Source organism: Mauremys mutica, chromosome 24 (assembly GCF_020497125.1).
Source record: "Mauremys mutica isolate MM-2020 ecotype Southern chromosome 24, ASM2049712v1, whole genome shotgun sequence".
In the NCBI taxonomy this organism is placed as follows: Eukaryota; Metazoa; Chordata; order Testudines; family Geoemydidae; genus Mauremys; species Mauremys mutica.
In genome coordinates this window covers 6,038,694-6,056,107 of record NC_059095.1, presented here as the reverse complement: position 1 = coordinate 6,056,107, position 17,414 = coordinate 6,038,694, and the positions used below count along the sequence as shown (strand labels likewise).

Here is a 17,414-nt window from a genome sequence, read left to right as displayed (position 1 = left end):
GAGAGAGACAAGCTTGCGAGCCACCCAGCGCTCTGCGTCAGCTCCACGCTGCACACAAACACGGTCCTTGACATTCTTCTTTGTTGACCTGTTTATTAGAGAAACTTTGGGTCTCCAAGTGGGAAGCTCAGAACCCAGTTTGTGGAGGCTGTTCGGGAATCAAAGCGTCACAGAGGCCAGAGGTGGAAAACTGAGGGTTGCCAAGTTTGGCTGGATGTATTCCTGGAGATTTCATCACATGAGGACATAATCGTTAATTCAAGATTAATCTTTAATCCCTGGAGATTCCAGGCCAGTCCTGGAAGGTTGGCAACCCCAGGAAGACTCCTCCCGCTGCAGAGCAGTGCAGGGTTGTTCCCTACACTTCCACAGGGTTTGGACTGGCCCTGTTTTAAATGTCTCAAGTGCTGGCGCATCCGCTGCTTGGACGCTCTCCCAGGACTGTGTGTCATGACTGGGCTGGGGGAAAAGCAAAGAGCTTCCAGTCTGAGTCACTGGAGAGCCAGTAGATCAAGGCAGGGAAGGGAAATCAAGGCCAGGGACCTGACGCCAGGGAATTGCCGCCCCACTGCTCTGTCACTGGGAAACATCCACAATGAGAGGAGTGACAAATTCGGAGTGCCGGACACCCAGGGAGTAGGCTGGGGCTCTTGTCTTGTGGGCGGTCACCTTTTCGGGGCTGTGCGTTCCAGGCCCCGGTGTCCGGAGGGCGGCCCCGGGCGCACTGCGTCGCCCCCGCATGGAGAAGGCAGGTGCCCGGTGCAAGTAGGTGTTGGGATCTGTCCTGTTGTAATGGCCGGGGCCGGGCGTTTGGGACCAGTCCTCAGAAAAGCCACCGTGTTTGTTCCGTCCTGAGATGGTGACACTAGGGCTGGACGGTTTGCTGGGAACCCGGGAGCCCAGCAGCGAGGGGAGAGCGTAGCTGTTCGGGGCAGGGACGGGATCCACCCGCCGGTACTTGGTACGAGATCCCATGGTGAAAGACGGCGGCCTGCGCTGGGTGACAGGTGGGGCTTTCTCTGGACTGTACCTGGCTGGCCCAGGGGTCCGTGGCTGCGCTGAAGGAGACACAGCGTTAAACGCTAAAGCTGGACGCAGTCGGGAACGGGAGCTCGTGCCCAGCTCCGCGTCATGTCACCCCGATAACGCTGGATGTGGAGTCTAGGATTTCCCAGGCCAGAGCGCGCTAGTCGTCTGATCTCCTGCCTCCACTGGGGGCCGGTTCCTGTTGCACCAGGAGAGGCCTTTCAGTTCTGCAGAGCCACTTCCGATCCAGCCCTGGTGGGGCAGGAATGCCCACTCCTACCAGGGCAGGCAACTGAATGAACTAGCCGTCACAGGCCATCCTCTGCTGCACCAAAAACCTCACCCATGGTGTCTGGTGTCTGCTGCACCAAAGCCAACCCCAGAGTTGGCACTGATTCGCCCCTGGAAGCAGCCTCAGCCCAGGGCTGAATGGGCCATTCTCACCCTTTGGGGGCTCCCGCCAGGCCAAAGCAAGGAACACTGGCGGAGGAGTGGCTTGCCTGAGGATAAAGAGTGGCCCAGGGCTGCCAGACCAGCACTACATTCAATTTAAAAGCAACCCAAAGAGCTGCTGACGCGATCAAACCAGCCACCCGTGTGCCCCCCACCAACTCCTAGCCCAATGGAGGCTTTTCATGCTCTTCCACTCACCCAGGGTCTTTGATCTCGCCAGCATGGAATAGGATGGGCCTCCACTCCTGCCAAAGCGAGTGAGTTGCGGATCCACGTAATAGCAGGGACCTGGGCTTGAATCTTTGAAGTACACTGACAACAAAAGAGAAAAGCATAGAGCAATGGGGCGGCTGGGAAGATAGGACAGCGCTTTCTCCTATGGAGTGGGCCAAATTCATGCCTGATGTAACTTCAGTGGGATTGTACCAGGGATGAATTTGGTCACGGGCCTGTCGGTCACATCTTAATTGGATTGCGCATCCACACCAGGCCATATTCGGATCTGTTACGCTGTTATAATCCCGCTGATTTCCATGGAGTCATTCTGGATTTACACTGACCTGAGACCAGACTCCGGCCCCTCCTGGGGAATGACGCTGGAGTAAATAAAGGGCTTTGATTCCCACTCACATACACGGGTGTAAATCAAGACCTCTACTCAAGTCAATGGAATTGCAGCCGTATAAAAGCCACAGCTATGAGCTCAGAGCCAGGCCTTTGATCATTCGTAAGCAACATCAAGAGCTTGACAGGGCTACAGGGGAGGGCAGGTCTCTAGCCCTGGTTCTGCTGCTCCTGATCTTAGGAAAATCAGTTTCCTCAGATGTACAATGGGAATAAAGTTACTCCCCTGTTCGTTGAGATTGACAGCTGAAGAGTGCCTGTTACAACTAGCGGTCACAACTCTCCCGGGTACGAGTCCTGTGGCACCTTATAGACTAACAGACGTTTTGGAGCATGAGCTTTCGTGGGTGAATACCCACTTCGTTGGACGCATGCATCCAACGAAGCAGGTATTCACCCACGAAAGCTCATGCTCCAAAACATCTGCTAGTCTATAAGGTGCCACAGGACTCTTTGCTGCTTTTACAGATCCAGACTAACACGGCTACCCCTCTGATACTCTCCTGGGTACGTGCAGTCAAAACCTCCACTAATTGGGCATGCTTCTGTCATTTTTAGTAGCGACAGGCCATTGGAAGAGGCCTGTGGGGCTCCCTGCTTTGAGGCTAAGGTCAGGACAGCGTGACAGCTGCATTCAGAGATGAGTGACAGAAGCCCCTCATGGTGGGCCTGCATTTCAATGACCCCTCTGAAGCGGAAGCGGCACGCTGTGACCGAACGGAGAGGGGATGCAGTTTGGCCAGGAGGGCTATGGCGCAGGGAGGAAAGGTGTATTGGTTTTCATTACAAATCCTGTTGAGCTTGAGAATAATGTGCTTTTGGCCTCTCAGCTCTGGCTCCCTGCTTCACCCTGTGCATTCTTGTTTTGGAAATAAAGAGCAGTCAGGAGTCCCGTGGTGTCTGTGCCCTCAGCCTGGTCAGCTGAGTTAAGGCAGCTTCAAAGTTGCCCTGTTCCAGCACGCTCGTGGTAACAGCAAAACTCTACACAATGGCAAAGCACAAAAGATCCACGTGCAAGAAGTTCTCCTAGACACACACACAGAACACAAACCCATATATGGGCAACACACACAGAGAACACACCCACCCACCCACTCATGGGTGATACACACACACACACACACAGAGAAAATACACACATACACACAGAACACAAACCCAACATAGGTGATACACATGCACACACACACAGAACACACACCCAGGCGACATACATACACACGTGAGTGATACACACACACACAGAACACACACACGAGTGATATACACACACGTGAATGATACACACACAGAACACACACATGGGTGATACACATGCACACACACGTGGGCACACACACACAGAACCACACACAGGTGATATACACACACACACACACACGTGAGTGATACACAGAACACACACGGGTGATACACACGCATGAGTGATACAGAACACACTCACACATGGGTGATACACAAACACAGAGAAAAGACACATGCACAGATGGGTGATAAACACACACAGATGGGACACAAACCCACACATGGGTGATATAAACACACACAAATAGAGACAGGACACAAACCCACACTTGGAGGGTATATACACACACACTGGGGTACACACACAGAGATGGGACCCAAACACACATGGGCCATATACACACATGGAGGGGAGGAATACACACACATACTGATCTTGGACTCCGTGCCTGAGCAGCTGCTCAGAGGAAGGGCTGGGAGGTGGGTGAAGTGACACTGGATACGTCGCTGAGGGAATTGTGTGTGAGGGGGGCACCGGGAAGAACTGACGTTGGTCAGACCCAGGCTGTTTTAGAGAGAGTGGTTCACAAAGACTTACCGCCATTGTTGAGTCTCCTGTGAAAGGAATAAGCTGGGCTGGTTAACTTGGTGTAGTCGTGCTTGACAAATCCGACAGTAGGCGGCAGACGGTACTGTCCCGGCCCGGGGCCTGGCACAAACCAACAAAATGCACATGAGTTAATAATATGTCAGAAACCCGGACTACCGTCAGCAATGTTGCCTAGTGGTTAGAGCAGAAGCAGCCAGGACTGCGGTGTTCTGTCCCTCGCTCTGGAAAGGAGTGTTAGCTAGTGATCTGAACCCAGGACTGAGCGCTAGGATGCCTGGGCTCTGTGCCCAACTCTTGGAAAGAGTCCGAGCTGGTGATTAGAAGAAAAAAGCTAGGAATTCCTGCGTACTACCCCAGACTCAGCCATTGACTCCAAGGATGACCTTGGGCAAGTTGCGCAACTATTCTGTGCCTCAGTTTCCCCACCTCTGACACAGACTCAGTGAAAGTTCTCTATCCTCCGAGGGCGACTTGACAATGAAATTATTTCGTACTTGCGAAGCACTTTGAGATACTCAGATTCAAAGGCACTGGAGAAAGAGGATTACATTGCTTCAGCCCAGTGGAGTTTTCATACAGGAAGCTGCCAATTGCTGTCCGCACAGACTCCCTGGTGCTGTCACATCAGAAGAGAGATTGATGACGCGATTCTCTGAGACAGGGACTGCCTTTTTCTGTATCTGGACAGCGCCTAGCACCATCGGGTCCTGGTCCATGACGGGCGCGCCTACGCGCTACAGTAATACAAATAATTCATACTAATCTATTAATCTGCATATGTTGTTAGAGCAATCGCCTTCCATTTGAAGCTGTTTCAGCATCAGGGTTTGGGGGGGTCTGTCTTTTACATGCAGGGCACACAGGTGAAGTTCAATTTGGTGCAGGGGATGTACCGCCACGAAGGGCACGTCCGTCTCGTCTCCAGTCACAGAATGTGATTGCAGCTCACACAGACGTACCTGAGCTCGCTTTGATCATGGTAGCTCGGGACTCCTACAAGCCCACCTGGAACCCTGGGTAAATACTTGCAGGGCTAGCGAGCTAACCCAGGGGGACTTGCCCTCTAAGAGGTGGTGGGCACGCGTGACTCATTACCTGCTGGCCAAATTGGTCTGATGGACGGCGCCTCATAAGGGGGGAAACAGGAAGAGGAAACGGGGGTGAAAATAGCAGGGAAATGGGGTAGTATTAGACAGGTGTTGTACCATTGCCTGCTGGAAGACCCAGGGCAGAATGAGAGAATATAAACCACTAAGTAGTTCGATTTAGATATAGAGTCTTCAGCCAACTCTGCTTTGCCAAAGAAAGAAAGAAAGAAAGAAAGAACGAACTAAGGTGGAGCTGAAAGGCTTGCAGCTTCTCCTGGGAAAAGAGGGAGGGTGGAGTGGAGATGGGGCGGGGAGTGGGGGTGGAAAGACTCCAGCTGGGGAATGGCCCAGGGAAGGGGAGGGTTCTCTTCTGGATGGAGGGGGGAACGCCCTACAGGACTGTGTGTTGTTGTGAATTGCAAATTAGACCCAGAAGGGGAATGTTTTAACGACTCTGGACTGGTGGAGGTGACTTACAGAGCCCCTGAAGAGGGTAAACTGAGGGCAGGGCCCGCAGCACCATGCTTTGCCAGAAGGGGGCGCTCCAGAGCAGGCATGCCCAATGATACGTGTGCTGAAGCTCCCTGCTGCCAGCTACATTAGAGCCAGCTCAGGTTCATCGACAGGAGAGGCAACCGTGCCCTGTGATTGCAGCATGGCCACGCCCTAAGAAACTGAGTTTCTCTGCTGTCCAAGGATGCAGTGCTGGGGTACCAATGTGAGACGGTAGCAGTTCGAATTCCAGCAGCGGATACACACGCGCTTACAGAAGCAATGGTGGGACTAAAGCATCTTTCATAAGCCATTCATCGAAACGCCTGCGGCTCCTACTTCAAGAGGAGTGAAGTGACAGCACTAAGGAAAGTGCTGCCTGAATCCAGAGCACTGTAATGAACAGAAATGTTACAGAACCAAGACCAGCTGCCTCCCACCAGCTCCTGTTTCCAGCAGTGATTTCTAACGACTTAGCACTTATGGGACACTTGACATCTTGACAGCAGCTCTGAACAGACATTTCAGCTTCACCACATCCCCTCTGTCCCTGCTGTGAGGTAGGTCAATTTTACAATCCCTGTTTCACAGATGGGGAAACTGAGGCACCAAGCAGCTGCGCTGTGGTGGGGTTGGGATGGGCAGGGTTTTATTTTGGGCCCATCTTAGAAATAAACACATCCAGACCTTTCAGGATCTTTAAAAGAGAAACAAAAAAACACACTCTCTCAAATCTGATTCTCTAAAGGAGCAATTTTCAGGTAGGTTTCATGAAGTTCCTTCGCTGGGCTGCCCGCCCAAAGTCAGGAGATTCATCGCTAGCGTCCATTATTTTAATTATGTATATTGCAGTCATAACAATAATAATCCCTCACTTTTATACAGCCCTTTTCATCAGCAGATCTCAAAATGCTTGGCAAAGGAAGTCAAAATCATTATCCCTGTTTTACAGATGGGGAAACTGAGGCACAGTAGCACCTCTTGTCAGTTAGATCAGCTTCCTATTTTGCTAAGGGCCGTACAAATGTTCAGGCAATGACAGTCCCTCTGAAGTTATTTATTAATTTATTTACAGTAGCACGTAAAGATCGAGGCACTGTACAGACACATCATAAAAAGACAGACCTGCTCCCAACTGCTTACACTCTCACCCCACGGCAAAGGGAAATGGGGCTTCACAGCAAGCGTACCGGTCTCATGAGCAGCGATGGCAGGTGTCTTTCTCCGCCCCACCTCTGCCATCCTGGACACGGCGTGGATGCACAAACGGAACCAATCCTTTATCGGGCCGGGCTCTCTTGCTCTACCCCTGCTCCAAAACTACTGCTGATCCTGAGCGCGACTGCTAACAGGTGGGGATTTCTGTCTGCTCTGATAAAACCGCCCTGCAGGGATGCAGGAGAGAAAAGGCCCTGGCAGCGGGCTGTTCCCAGAGGAGCCTAGCATGAGACGCTTGCTGGATCCCTGCTGCGGAGACGTGTTAGTCCATCAGCACTGGTGACAGCCACTGGTCGCGCTCGCTGAAAGCCGACACCCATGGAGGAGGGACTGGGGGTGACATTGTAAACTTATCCCCCACACACACTCGACCGTGGCCCCAGCAAAGTGATGCAAGATTGATGCCCACTTAGCAACCCTGCAGGCCGATGGCGAGACAGCTGCTTTGCCCTGCTCGCTGGAGCATGACGCCTTCTGTTCCCCAGCTGCTCTCCGAGGGGCTCAGAAGGGCAAATTAGATTCTGATAAGCGCAGCCAGCATGGGGAAGCGTTGCCTGGTGCGCCGAGAAATCCACACTGTGCTTGGTGGGGTTAGGTTGCTGCCCATCCGCATGATGCTTCTGGGACTTGTCGGGTGCCCGAGAGACTGGTGCTTGGGGCGGAGGTTGGCCCTTTTCCTTTGTAAGGTGCGGGGTGGGTGCTGGATCACTGGCCTGCACAGGACTGCGGAGGATCAGCAGCCAGGGATTCCGTTGGACATGGCAAATGGAGAGCCCCAGCTCCTGAGCTGTGTCATGCCGGCTCAGAGGAGCAGAGCGCAGAACCAGCAAAGGAGACGGGAGAGTTAATGCGGGTGCAATAATAGCTTCATTCTGCCCTCCTGGGCGCGTGTGATTTTTTGGTGACGCTGGCAGCTGAAACTAGGGCAATGAAACACCCTGCAAAGGAAAAGACCTGGGGCCAAATTCCCCACTGCCCTCTCCTGTGCGTGGTCATTTACACCAGGGTAAAATGGCTGTCAAATGCTGATTTGGTTTGCGCCAATGACGCAGAGGCGTAAACGACAGCAAAGAGAATTGGCATCTAGGCCCGGAGAGGGAGAGGGGGGCTGGCAGATTGCAGAGCAGGACAAAGGGTACGTCTACACTGCGATGAAAGACCTGCAGCGAGGCCGCAGCTGGCCTGGATCAGCTGACTCAGGCTCATGGAGCTTGGACTGTAAGCCTATAAAATTACCATGTCGTTCAGGCTTGGGCTGCAGCCTGAGCTCTGAGACCCCGCAAGGCAGGAGGGTCCTAGAACCTAGGGTCCAGCTTGAGCCCTGCTAGCCTGAGCCAGCTGTTCAACATGCCGGGGTGGTTCATTATTTTAGAAACTCGGAAACATCTCCAAGTTGAGTGTCACATGGATTGTGAGGTGCTCAGATCCTACAGGTAAGAAGTAGTTGGGACAGATACAGTAGTATCCTGGCCGAACCTTATGGAATCATGTTGAACCTTATGGAATGAAGGTTAAGGATTCTGGGAGTCCGTTGTCGTGAAAATGCAGATGTTCATGGGCTAGCGTGAGATGGGATGGAACCTCTTTAGGCGAGAGGACATGATTAATGAAATCTCTGGAAGATATTAGGGGCTTCAGAGGACTTGGGCAGGGGGCAATATGAGCAAAGTGTATTTCCTAGGAAATACTTGGGTGGGGGGTGAAGGAAATGCAAATGACCCACCTCAAATCCAGCCTTTTGAAGCAGAGACTCATTGTTGCCTCTTCATGGGCAGTTCAAAGACCTCCAAAGGGTATGAAGGCTGGACGAAACTTTTCCAGGCTGTGCTGGTTCTCAGCTGAGGGTGTGATGAACTTGCAATGAGGTGAAATCCCTGGGTGGGGTTTGCAAGCACCGCTCCTGCCAGTGCCCCTGTTGGAGGGGTGGGATCTCAGACCAGCCTGTGTTGTCGGAGCAGCAGTGACCTGTATGCTCTGTATAATCTGTATGTTCAAAAGGTCTGTTACACCTCCTCTCCGTCTGTGAATCCCTGTGAAGTGGCTTTCCCCCTCCCCCTCCCTTCTGGAATGCTTGTGGGATGAATGGGCTGCTTGAACAGCTGGAAGATCAGAAGAGCTCCCAGGTAGACAAGGTGTCTGGCATAGGCGCTGACTCCGTGGGTGCTCTGGGGCTGGAGCACCCGCAGGGAAAAATTGGTGGGTGCTCTGCACCCAACGGCAGCTCCCCGCCCCACCCTCCACCTCTTTTGGACCCTATGTACTACACATGCCCGCTTTTCCCCCCGGCTCCCAGCACTTGTGCCGCAAAACAGCTGTTTCGCGGTGGAAAACGGTGGGAGGGAAGGAGGGGGAATGTGGCGGGTCCGGGGCAGGGATTTCGGGAGGGGTCCAATAGGGGCAGGGAGAGGGTGGAGTTGGGGCGGGGACTTTGGGGAAGGGGTTGGAATGGGGGCAGGGCCGGGGGTGGGCACAAGCACCCACCGGCACTGGGAAAAGTTGGCGCCTATGGTGTCTGGGACTCTAATTAGGCAGCGCTCGCACACCCAATGCATGGACACTGCATGGACACTGTCTGAGGTGGAGTGTGACCAAGCAGACCCAGCCAAGTCATCTCTAGTTTGACTGTTTGCGGTAAATATGTCCAGTGGCCTGTGATGGGCTGTTAGATGGGGTGGGATCGGAGTTATTACAGAGAATTCTTTCCTGGGTGCTGGCTGGTGAGTCTTGTCCACATGGTCGGGGTTTAGCTGATCGCCATATTTGGGGTTGGGAAGGAATTTTCCTCCAGAGCAAATTGGCAGAGGCCCTGGAGGTTTTTCGCCTTCCTCTGCAGCGTGCGGCACAGGTCACTTGCTGGAGGATTCTCTGCACCTTGAAGTCTTTAAACCCTGATTTGAGGACTTCAGCAGCTCAGACATAGGTTAGGGGTTTGTTGCAGGAGTGGGTGGGTGAGATTCTGTGGCCTGCGTTGTGCAGGAGGTCAGACCAGACAATCATAATGGTCCCTTCTGACCTTAAAGTCTATTACTCTAGTCACAGGCCATGAGGAGCAGGTCCTTAAAAGGGGAAGGGGCCATGTGCTCGGCAGTGCACTCACAAGATTGGACCTCCCGTGAAGACCCTTCGCCCGGACCGCTCAGTGGCTCACCACGTTGCAATCCATCGTGCCTCGGGAAGACTTACCTTCATCACACCGTCCATCGCTGCGCTGAGGGACACTTACCCTGAAGGATCCTGACATCTCCAGTGCCGTGCCTGTCCAGGGAGCGTGAGTATGCGAGGGTGTGTGTGACACCCCCACCTCCACCCCGTTCTTTTGAGCTTAGCTGTCAGTATAATAAACATGCTGCTTTCTGCCAAACTCTGGTGGGTCGTTGTTCTCCCTAAGCTTACTAGCTGGCCCAATTTGGGGTAACATTACGCGGATAGGTTCTTCTATTGTTTTTAATAAGTCTTCTCTGTATTCCCTTGAGAATAAAATATGGCTGCTTATTAAGAACTGTGTGATGACTTAGATACTGTTGGCAATTGCTGGGTTGTTAGTCTCTGAAGAGAACGCAAGAGAAGCCTGCTTCAGTAGCCAGTCTTTTGCTGAGAAGAACACGGTGAAGGCAGGGAACTGTTCAGGCTGGAGATATCCTGGTCAGAAGGGAGAGAAGACACGTGTCTCCACAGCCATGACAGCCCAAAGCCAGAGAGGCAGAGTCCTTGCTGGACCAATGAGGACTACAGGAGCAGCTGCCCTGGGCTGTGCCAGTGGCCCTATAAGTAAGTACCATAGATAGATAGGTGCTATTGCTGAGATGTTCTCACTGGCTTCTGAAGGCAGCGCAGTGACAATGGTGAAGCCCTACACAGCTGTGGAATAGCTGCAAATGCTTCTGTCTTGCAGCGGGTCTGCGCTCACAGAGGAAAGCTTTGAGATCTGTGGTGGAAGAACAGGAGTTTAAAAGCAGCTCTCAGTTTACCCTGACCACAAAAATACTGAATAACCATAGCAACAAGGAGGTGAGCACCATGGGTTTCCCCAATGAATGGGTTTTCTCTCCCACCGGGGGGGGGGAAGGAATCAAAGGAGCTGCAGCTGGAGCACTTGCCTGCCTGCACCATTAGCACCCCGCGTTGCCAGGGCTTGGACTCTGGTGGGGAGACGAGACGCAAAGCAGCAGGTACGGTACATCCATCACTATGCATGACTCACCACTTGGAGCAGGTTCCCAGCGGCAGGCTTAATTGTCAGCTGCTAATTTTAATGCAGCACATTTAGTCACTCCAGGCAGAAAGCCGGTGGGAATGTAGCTCAGATGCTGCTTTGACCCTGTGACCCATCCCCACAAATATAGCCTTCCCGAACAACAGCCAACAAAACAACCCCACTCCCCTGGAGTTTCTGTGCAGAAAGGCAGCTGCGGCTCGGAAGAGCATTGCTATCCTGCAGGAAATCTGCCCTTTCCCCGCCTATTGAAGTAAAGGCTGGGCCCAATCCTCAGCTGATCCTTGCACAACAATTAAACTATTTCTATAAGGACTTCCTATTGGACTTCATTTCCACATTTTCTTAAGTCCAAACTCAATGCAGTCCTTGAATCATAGGAGTAGGCAGCTTTGTTTGGATTCATTTAGTCTCTGTCTGGTTTCCTTGCACCGTTTATAACATTCATTATTGAAAATAACTTGACCTATTTTTCCTAAGCGGGCAAAAGTTATAGACTTAAATGTTACAATACTGTGGGGCACCTGCCTTCCTTTCATCTGATGGCACCTTTTTAGGTAAGGATTTGGAGGCTTAATGCGGGTGTCCAGGCCAAATTCCAGCATTAGTAATTTCATCCTGCCTCCTTACATGTTGTCACGGCGTGTGGGGGAGTCAGAGCCCTGCACCCCCGGCTTTCTGCGATTCACTGTGACTCTCAGCCAGCCAGTAAAACAGAAGGTTTATTTAGACGACAGGAACACAGTCCAAAACAGGTCTTGCCAATGCAAACAACAGGACCTCCTTTTGTTAGGTCCATCTGGGGGCCCCAGGGAGGCCACAGCCCTGTTGGTCGGGTCGCCCCTCTCTTTCCCTACCAGCTCCAAACTGAAACTCCCTTCCACCTCTCACTCAGCCTCCCCCAGCCTTTGTGTCCTTTGTCCAGGTTCCCAGGCAGAGGTGTTACCCCTGGTCTCCAACCCCCCTCCTGGGGTCTCAGGTTACCTGCTCGGGTATGCTCCCTTCCCCAATGCAGGCCGTCCCAAACTCCCCCGCAACCTTCCCAGGTTAATACTCCCCACTCAGCATTCAAATAGCACAGCAAGAACGTTCCCACTTCGTCACACATGTCCCCTGTGGTTTCGACATACAAGGTATTCTTTATTGCCCCTATCTAAAACTGCTTCTGTGGGTCTGAATTGCTGGCATGGAACAGCTCCCCTGGTAGCTTGTGCTAATGGGTGGCATCCTTCCGCATGATAAATTAACAGACTAAGGGAAAACAGTTGCAGAGAGCTGGAGTGACTTGTTTGCAGAGCTGGGGAAAGAACCTAGGTTTCCTCATTCCCGGGGCACTGCCCTACCCAGTAGGCCGTGCTACCTCGCTACCAACAGAACAAATGCTCCAGGCCAGGTTTTCAAGTGCTCAGCGCCCACAGCCAGAACTGCAGACGAGCTCAGCTCCCGAGGAGGCACCGAAATAAGAGCTGGGTTTTCAAAACGGCTCAGCCTCCAGCCGGCTTTTGCACATGTGGCCTGCTCCTTACAGCACTGAGATGGGAGCTGAGCCCGGCTGAAAATGCGGCCTCGGGTGCGGGTGCTGTCTGAGCACTTCTGTTTTCTCTACAAATCCAGACCGAAGGGCTCCCCCTAGAGGTAGAAGGCAGGGCTGCTTTGTGAAGGTGGTGATGTTCTGTCACCAGCTTTCACGTCTCCTGAAAAACAGCAAGCTGCTGGGTGTGAGTGTGAGAAGGAGCTAACCAATAAATGAGAGTTCCTTAAACACAACATTTTCTCCTGGGGATGCCAAGCAGCTTCTGTTTTTAAGTCATCAGATACTATCTCTTCCTACCCTTTGTCTGTCTTGTCTATTTAGATGGTAATCTCTTCTGGGCAGGGCCTGTCTCTCACTATGGGCGTGTCTACGCTGGCAATTTACAGACAGTAACTTTCTCGCTCAGGGGTGTGAAAAAACACCCCCCTGAGCGCAGCAAGTGTCAGCGCTGTAAAGCACGAGTGTAGACAGTGCCCCAGCCCTGGGAGCTGCACTGTCGGGAGCTACGCCCCTCGTGGAGGTGGGTTTTTTAGAGCGCTGCGAGAGCTCTCTCCCAGTGCTGCACCACGACCACTCAAGCCACGTTAAAGCGCTGCGGCGACAGCACTTTAGTGGTGCCAGTGTAGACTAGTCCTATGTGTCTGTGCAGCGTCTCCCACAAATGAGGCCCTGATCCCAGTTAGGTCTCTAGTTCCCACCAATTTGCATGCAGATGCCAAGTGCTGATATTTGGGAGACCTGCAGCAGGATTCCGAAAGGCAATTTTTCCTGCTCAAAGTGCAGTGCTACTGTGAAAAGTGACCCTGGTGCATTCTTCTGCAACAGACCTGACCGCTGCGTGTGTCTATTCACAGTCCTCTCTGCTGACCAGTGACAAAAATGCTTTTTCACTGAATGCAGATGTAGCCATCACACTAGACCAAGAATGACAAATGGACACAGGGGATCAAACCCCACCCACTGTATAGCTCTGTCTCTGGGTGGAGCTTACCCACCTCTAACAGAGACCCGAAGGGCCTGTCACATTTACACTTTGGCAACACTTGAAGAGCTCGTCGTGCCATAAACCCTCATTGAAGTGAACCAAATACTGATTTTTGCTCCTCCCTGTCCTGCAGAACCAACTCGAGGGGGTTGTGCACAAGGGGTTGTGCATCTTCATCAGAAGTGTTTACTTTTTCTCGGCAGTTCTATCTGAGCAAAGGTACTGATGACTGCGGGGTTGCATATGGTCACCGAGGGTCTGATTTGGCCTGCAGAACCAGGTGATGATGCAAGAGGAGGAAAGACCCCAGCTGGAGTCACAGATCCCAGGTTGAGTTTGCAGGGCTGACAGTGAGAAACACCATCTTGTTCCTTGCAATACTGAGCACATTTGAGACAAGAATCATTGCAAGGCAGTTATCAAGGAATCCCAGGATGCACAAAGCTCAGCCTAAAGTTGGCTGTTTCCTCCTGGAACTTTCTAACCCTGACACTAGTTCCCTTTGTCTTTGATTATTAATTATTTGTATGGGTAGCACCCATGGCACCCAGCTGAGATCAAGTGCCCATTATGCTAAGCACTCTACATACACATAGTCTGAGACCATGCATACCCTGAAGAGCTGACACTGTAAACAGGAAGAAAGACAAAGGGCAGGAGGGGAAACAGAGACCTGAGAGGTGAAGTGACTTACCACATATTACACAGCAATTCAGTAGCCAAGCAAGGAATTGAACCCAGGTCCTTGCAGTCCACTTTAATGCCCTAGCCACTAGCCTTCACTACCTCAGAGGTATGCCAGCCCCTTTATACTCCTGGATTGGAGCTAATAGGACCCACCTCTTCTGCCTGCCAAGGTGAGTCAGCAGAATTTCTCTGCATCTCTATCTAGAGTCCTAGATCCTGATGCTCAGTTTCCAAAACCCTGTATTTTGAGTCTACATTGACCTTTAACCTCTGTGAACCTTTCTCAGTGGGTGAGACCTTTCACAGGAAGAGAGAAGCTTTCCGACCCGGCGTTTTATTGCTTATTTCAGCACAACAGAGAACAAAGCGCCAAAGCTGAAAAGTTGCCCTGCTTGCTGGGTTTCCTTTTCAGCCTTCACGGTTTACAGTATGAGTAGCCTTGGCAGGATTCCATTGTTATTTTTTATATTATTGATGGACAATATCAATGTTTATTTTTAAACATTTTATTTTTATCAATTTCAATGTTCATAGTTGCAGGAAACTATGGGAGGAGGGGGTCAGACAATTCAATGACAGCAGATGCTGAGATTCAAAGTTAATGCCTTAGAACCATTAAAACCCAAATTCTCAACATCACAAGTCAAAATGTACAAAGCAAGTGTCCTTAAATCAAACTCTACTAAGTTCTCAGGCAGTAGTTTTCTTACCCCCGCCACGCTGCACATTTTCATTATCATCAATGGAAATATTTTTTGTCGTTTGCATGTGTATGGTGAAATGGACATTTACCGACATTGACTGATAAGAATCTAATCCCTCCAATACTAAACCTGAGAGAGCAACCTAAGGCCAAATCAGATTTACATCAGCTGAGCATCTGGCCCTTAAGATTGGTTTCTGATACTGTATCTATTTCACCTTGGCACAGCAGCGTCCATCACAGCCAGATTGGAGCAAAGCACCCCTCGGTTTCAGTCGGAAGCTAGGTGATTTTCACAGAAAGTACAGCTACACTCTGGACTATACAGAGCTGAAGGCCCTGGCTTTTCAGGTAAGTGGTGACCCAGTGTCCACATTCAAACAGCAAGGATAATGTGTTAAGAACCGACGTCTGCACCCTGTGCCTGCGTCACCTTACGCTCCTATGAACGTGGTAGTCTCTCTGATGCTTATCAGCCTAAAAGGCAAAAGGATTAAAGTATCTGAGGACAGTTTCTTTCCAAGTAACAATTCAAACATTGTTAATAATATTAAATTATTAACGATTATTTATCTTCTTTTGCTTGGAATGTTAGCCAACCTATTTTAAATTCTGCCCAGTACCGTGGTGATGGGGGCCTTAGCAACGTGAGTAGAATGATCGTTGTAAAGGGCTAGATTGTGACACCTTCAACTGATCACAGTCACAAGTCACCTACACAGGGAACAACTATTTCATAATGGGCTCCTCGGTCTAGCAGACAAAGATCCAATGGCTATAAGTTGAGGCTAGACAAATTCTCAATGGAGACAAGGTGTAAATTTTTAACCAGGAGGGAAACTAACCATTGGAATTTATCAAGGTTATGGTGGGTTCTTAACAAGTCTAGATGTTGTGTTTGTTTGTTTTTTAGTAATATGCTCTAGGAGTTATTTTGGGAAAGTTCTATGCCTGTGTTATACAGGAGGTCAGACTAGATGATCACAATGGTTCCTTCTGGCCTTGGAATCTCTGACTCTGATGACCGCTTTCTCGCACGAGTCCTGCTGAAGTTACATGGAAGTTGAGAAGGTTCCCTTGTGGTGCTTCATGCTAAGTAAATCAGGGCTTGGCATGCAGATTTAACTGCTCTCCCTCCTTGAGGACCTTAATCCTCCACCCGCTCCAGTTTTTCTTCCCTTCTTTTGTGACATGCATATCTCCCTTTCGTCCCGTTGGCCCATTGCCCATTCTCTTAGTATCACGAGGCTTGTTGATGATTTGTTTGTTTGGGCTGAAGGGCAGGGAGGACGTGCTGTTGATTATTACTTGTGATCATTAATAGCACAGGGCTTGTGCTTTCCAAAAGGCAGAGTGCTGCACATTTCCCTGTCCCAAGGAGCTTATGTAACCCACTCTAGGACAGTGGGCGTCTTTGTCCCACTCCACCAGCTGGTGTAGAAGTTAAAAGCCCATTACAGCTGCCAGCTATTACAGTTACTCCTTTAGCTCCAGTTTATGCTTTTTAGTGCTGAAAATCTCAAGTGAAACACCCTGCTCTCAGCTCAAACAGGTCACTATACTCCCAGGCTCAGGGCAACAGGTTCAGGTAGAGGAAGGCCTGGAAACTGAATAAGAACTGAGGAAAGATTTGGGGGAGCAGGTTGAGAGCGACAGGGCTTGGTGGGCAACAACTGGGAGACTTTGCCATGTACATAACTGGCCTCAAACCAGACAAGGGATTCTGTACAGCCCCCACACATCACCTTGCAGATGAATCCAAGCCATTTCTTGATAGAACAAAATCACATGGAAGGGGGCTTCATGCAGTGCAAAGGGAAGAGAGGAGAACTGAACTAGCCAAAGCCAGGAGGGATCGGTGGAGCTTTGGTGGCAGAAAGAGGAGGCAGCTGTCTGGAAGAAGCCATCTCAGCTACTCTGAGGGAGCTCTGGAGGAGAAAAGCCACAGCTCAGCAGCTCCCTAACTCCTGCTCCAGATGAGGGATTCACAGTAGAACCCACCAGAACCCAGATGCTAAAACTAAACTGTATTCAGTGGAGCAGACTACAGCGGAGAGGACTGCTCCTGGTATGCAATGCTTCAGCTTGACTCAAGTGGGCTGGAGGTGCAGCCTATGAGCATGATGGCCTCCCCAGTGCCTTATGTATGGCACATGGGGATTAGGGCTCCCAGCATGCACTGCTCCATCAGACTCTCCATGCATGGCACATGGGGATTAGGGCTCCCAGCATGCACCTCTCACTCAGTCCCGTCCACTTGTGCAGCCCATGATCAGGTCCTAGCATGCACTCCTCCATTTACCTCTTCCTCCCCCATCGGTTCAGTGGCACCGTCATGTCCCCCCATCATCCAGGTCACTGGCACAGCACAATTCCCTCATTTAGGTCAGTGGCATAATTGATCAGTGGTATAGCCTGTAACACCCCCCCGTTGGTGGTACTGTCTTCCCATTATTGACAGTGGTATAGGTCAGTGGTACAATCCTTCCCATTTCCCCCCATTATTGGAACAGCCCGATAAAACTGTTCAAGCTGA

The 17,414-nt window shown here is 51.1% G+C and overlaps 1 protein-coding gene across 1 annotated transcript; it reads right to left on the bottom strand.

Annotated features, from left to right (window-relative positions):
- Positions 1–20: 20 nt before the first annotated feature.
- Positions 21–6,877, bottom strand: ODF3L2 (outer dense fiber of sperm tails 3 like 2). Its single transcript, XM_044998915.1, has 4 exons — positions 6,729–6,877; positions 3,947–4,057; positions 1,678–1,791; positions 21–1,058 (listed from the first exon to the last, which is right to left on the bottom strand). Exons 1-4 carry the CDS (start codon positions 6,778–6,780, stop codon positions 577–579), a joined length of 759 nt encoding a protein of 252 aa, XP_044854850.1. The 5' UTR covers positions 6,781–6,877; the 3' UTR covers positions 21–576.
- Between the last annotated feature and the right edge of the window lie 10,537 nt (positions 6,878–17,414).

What these genes read in the sequence shown, in the direction of transcription:
- ODF3L2 (XM_044998915.1), bottom strand. Translation starts at nt 6,780, where the DNA reads ATGGCAGAGGTGGGGCGGAGAAAGACACCTGCCATCGCTGCTCATGAG. An exon ending in CATCGCTGCTCATGAGACCG is followed by an intron (nt 4,058 to 6,728) that starts GTACGCTTGCTG and finishes GGTTTGTGCCAG; the next exon opens with GCCCCGGGCCGGGACAGTAC. An exon ending in CAGGAGACTCAACAATGGCG is followed by an intron (nt 1,792 to 3,946) that starts GTAAGTCTTTGT and finishes TTTTGTTGTCAG; the next exon opens with TGTACTTCAAAGATTCAAGC.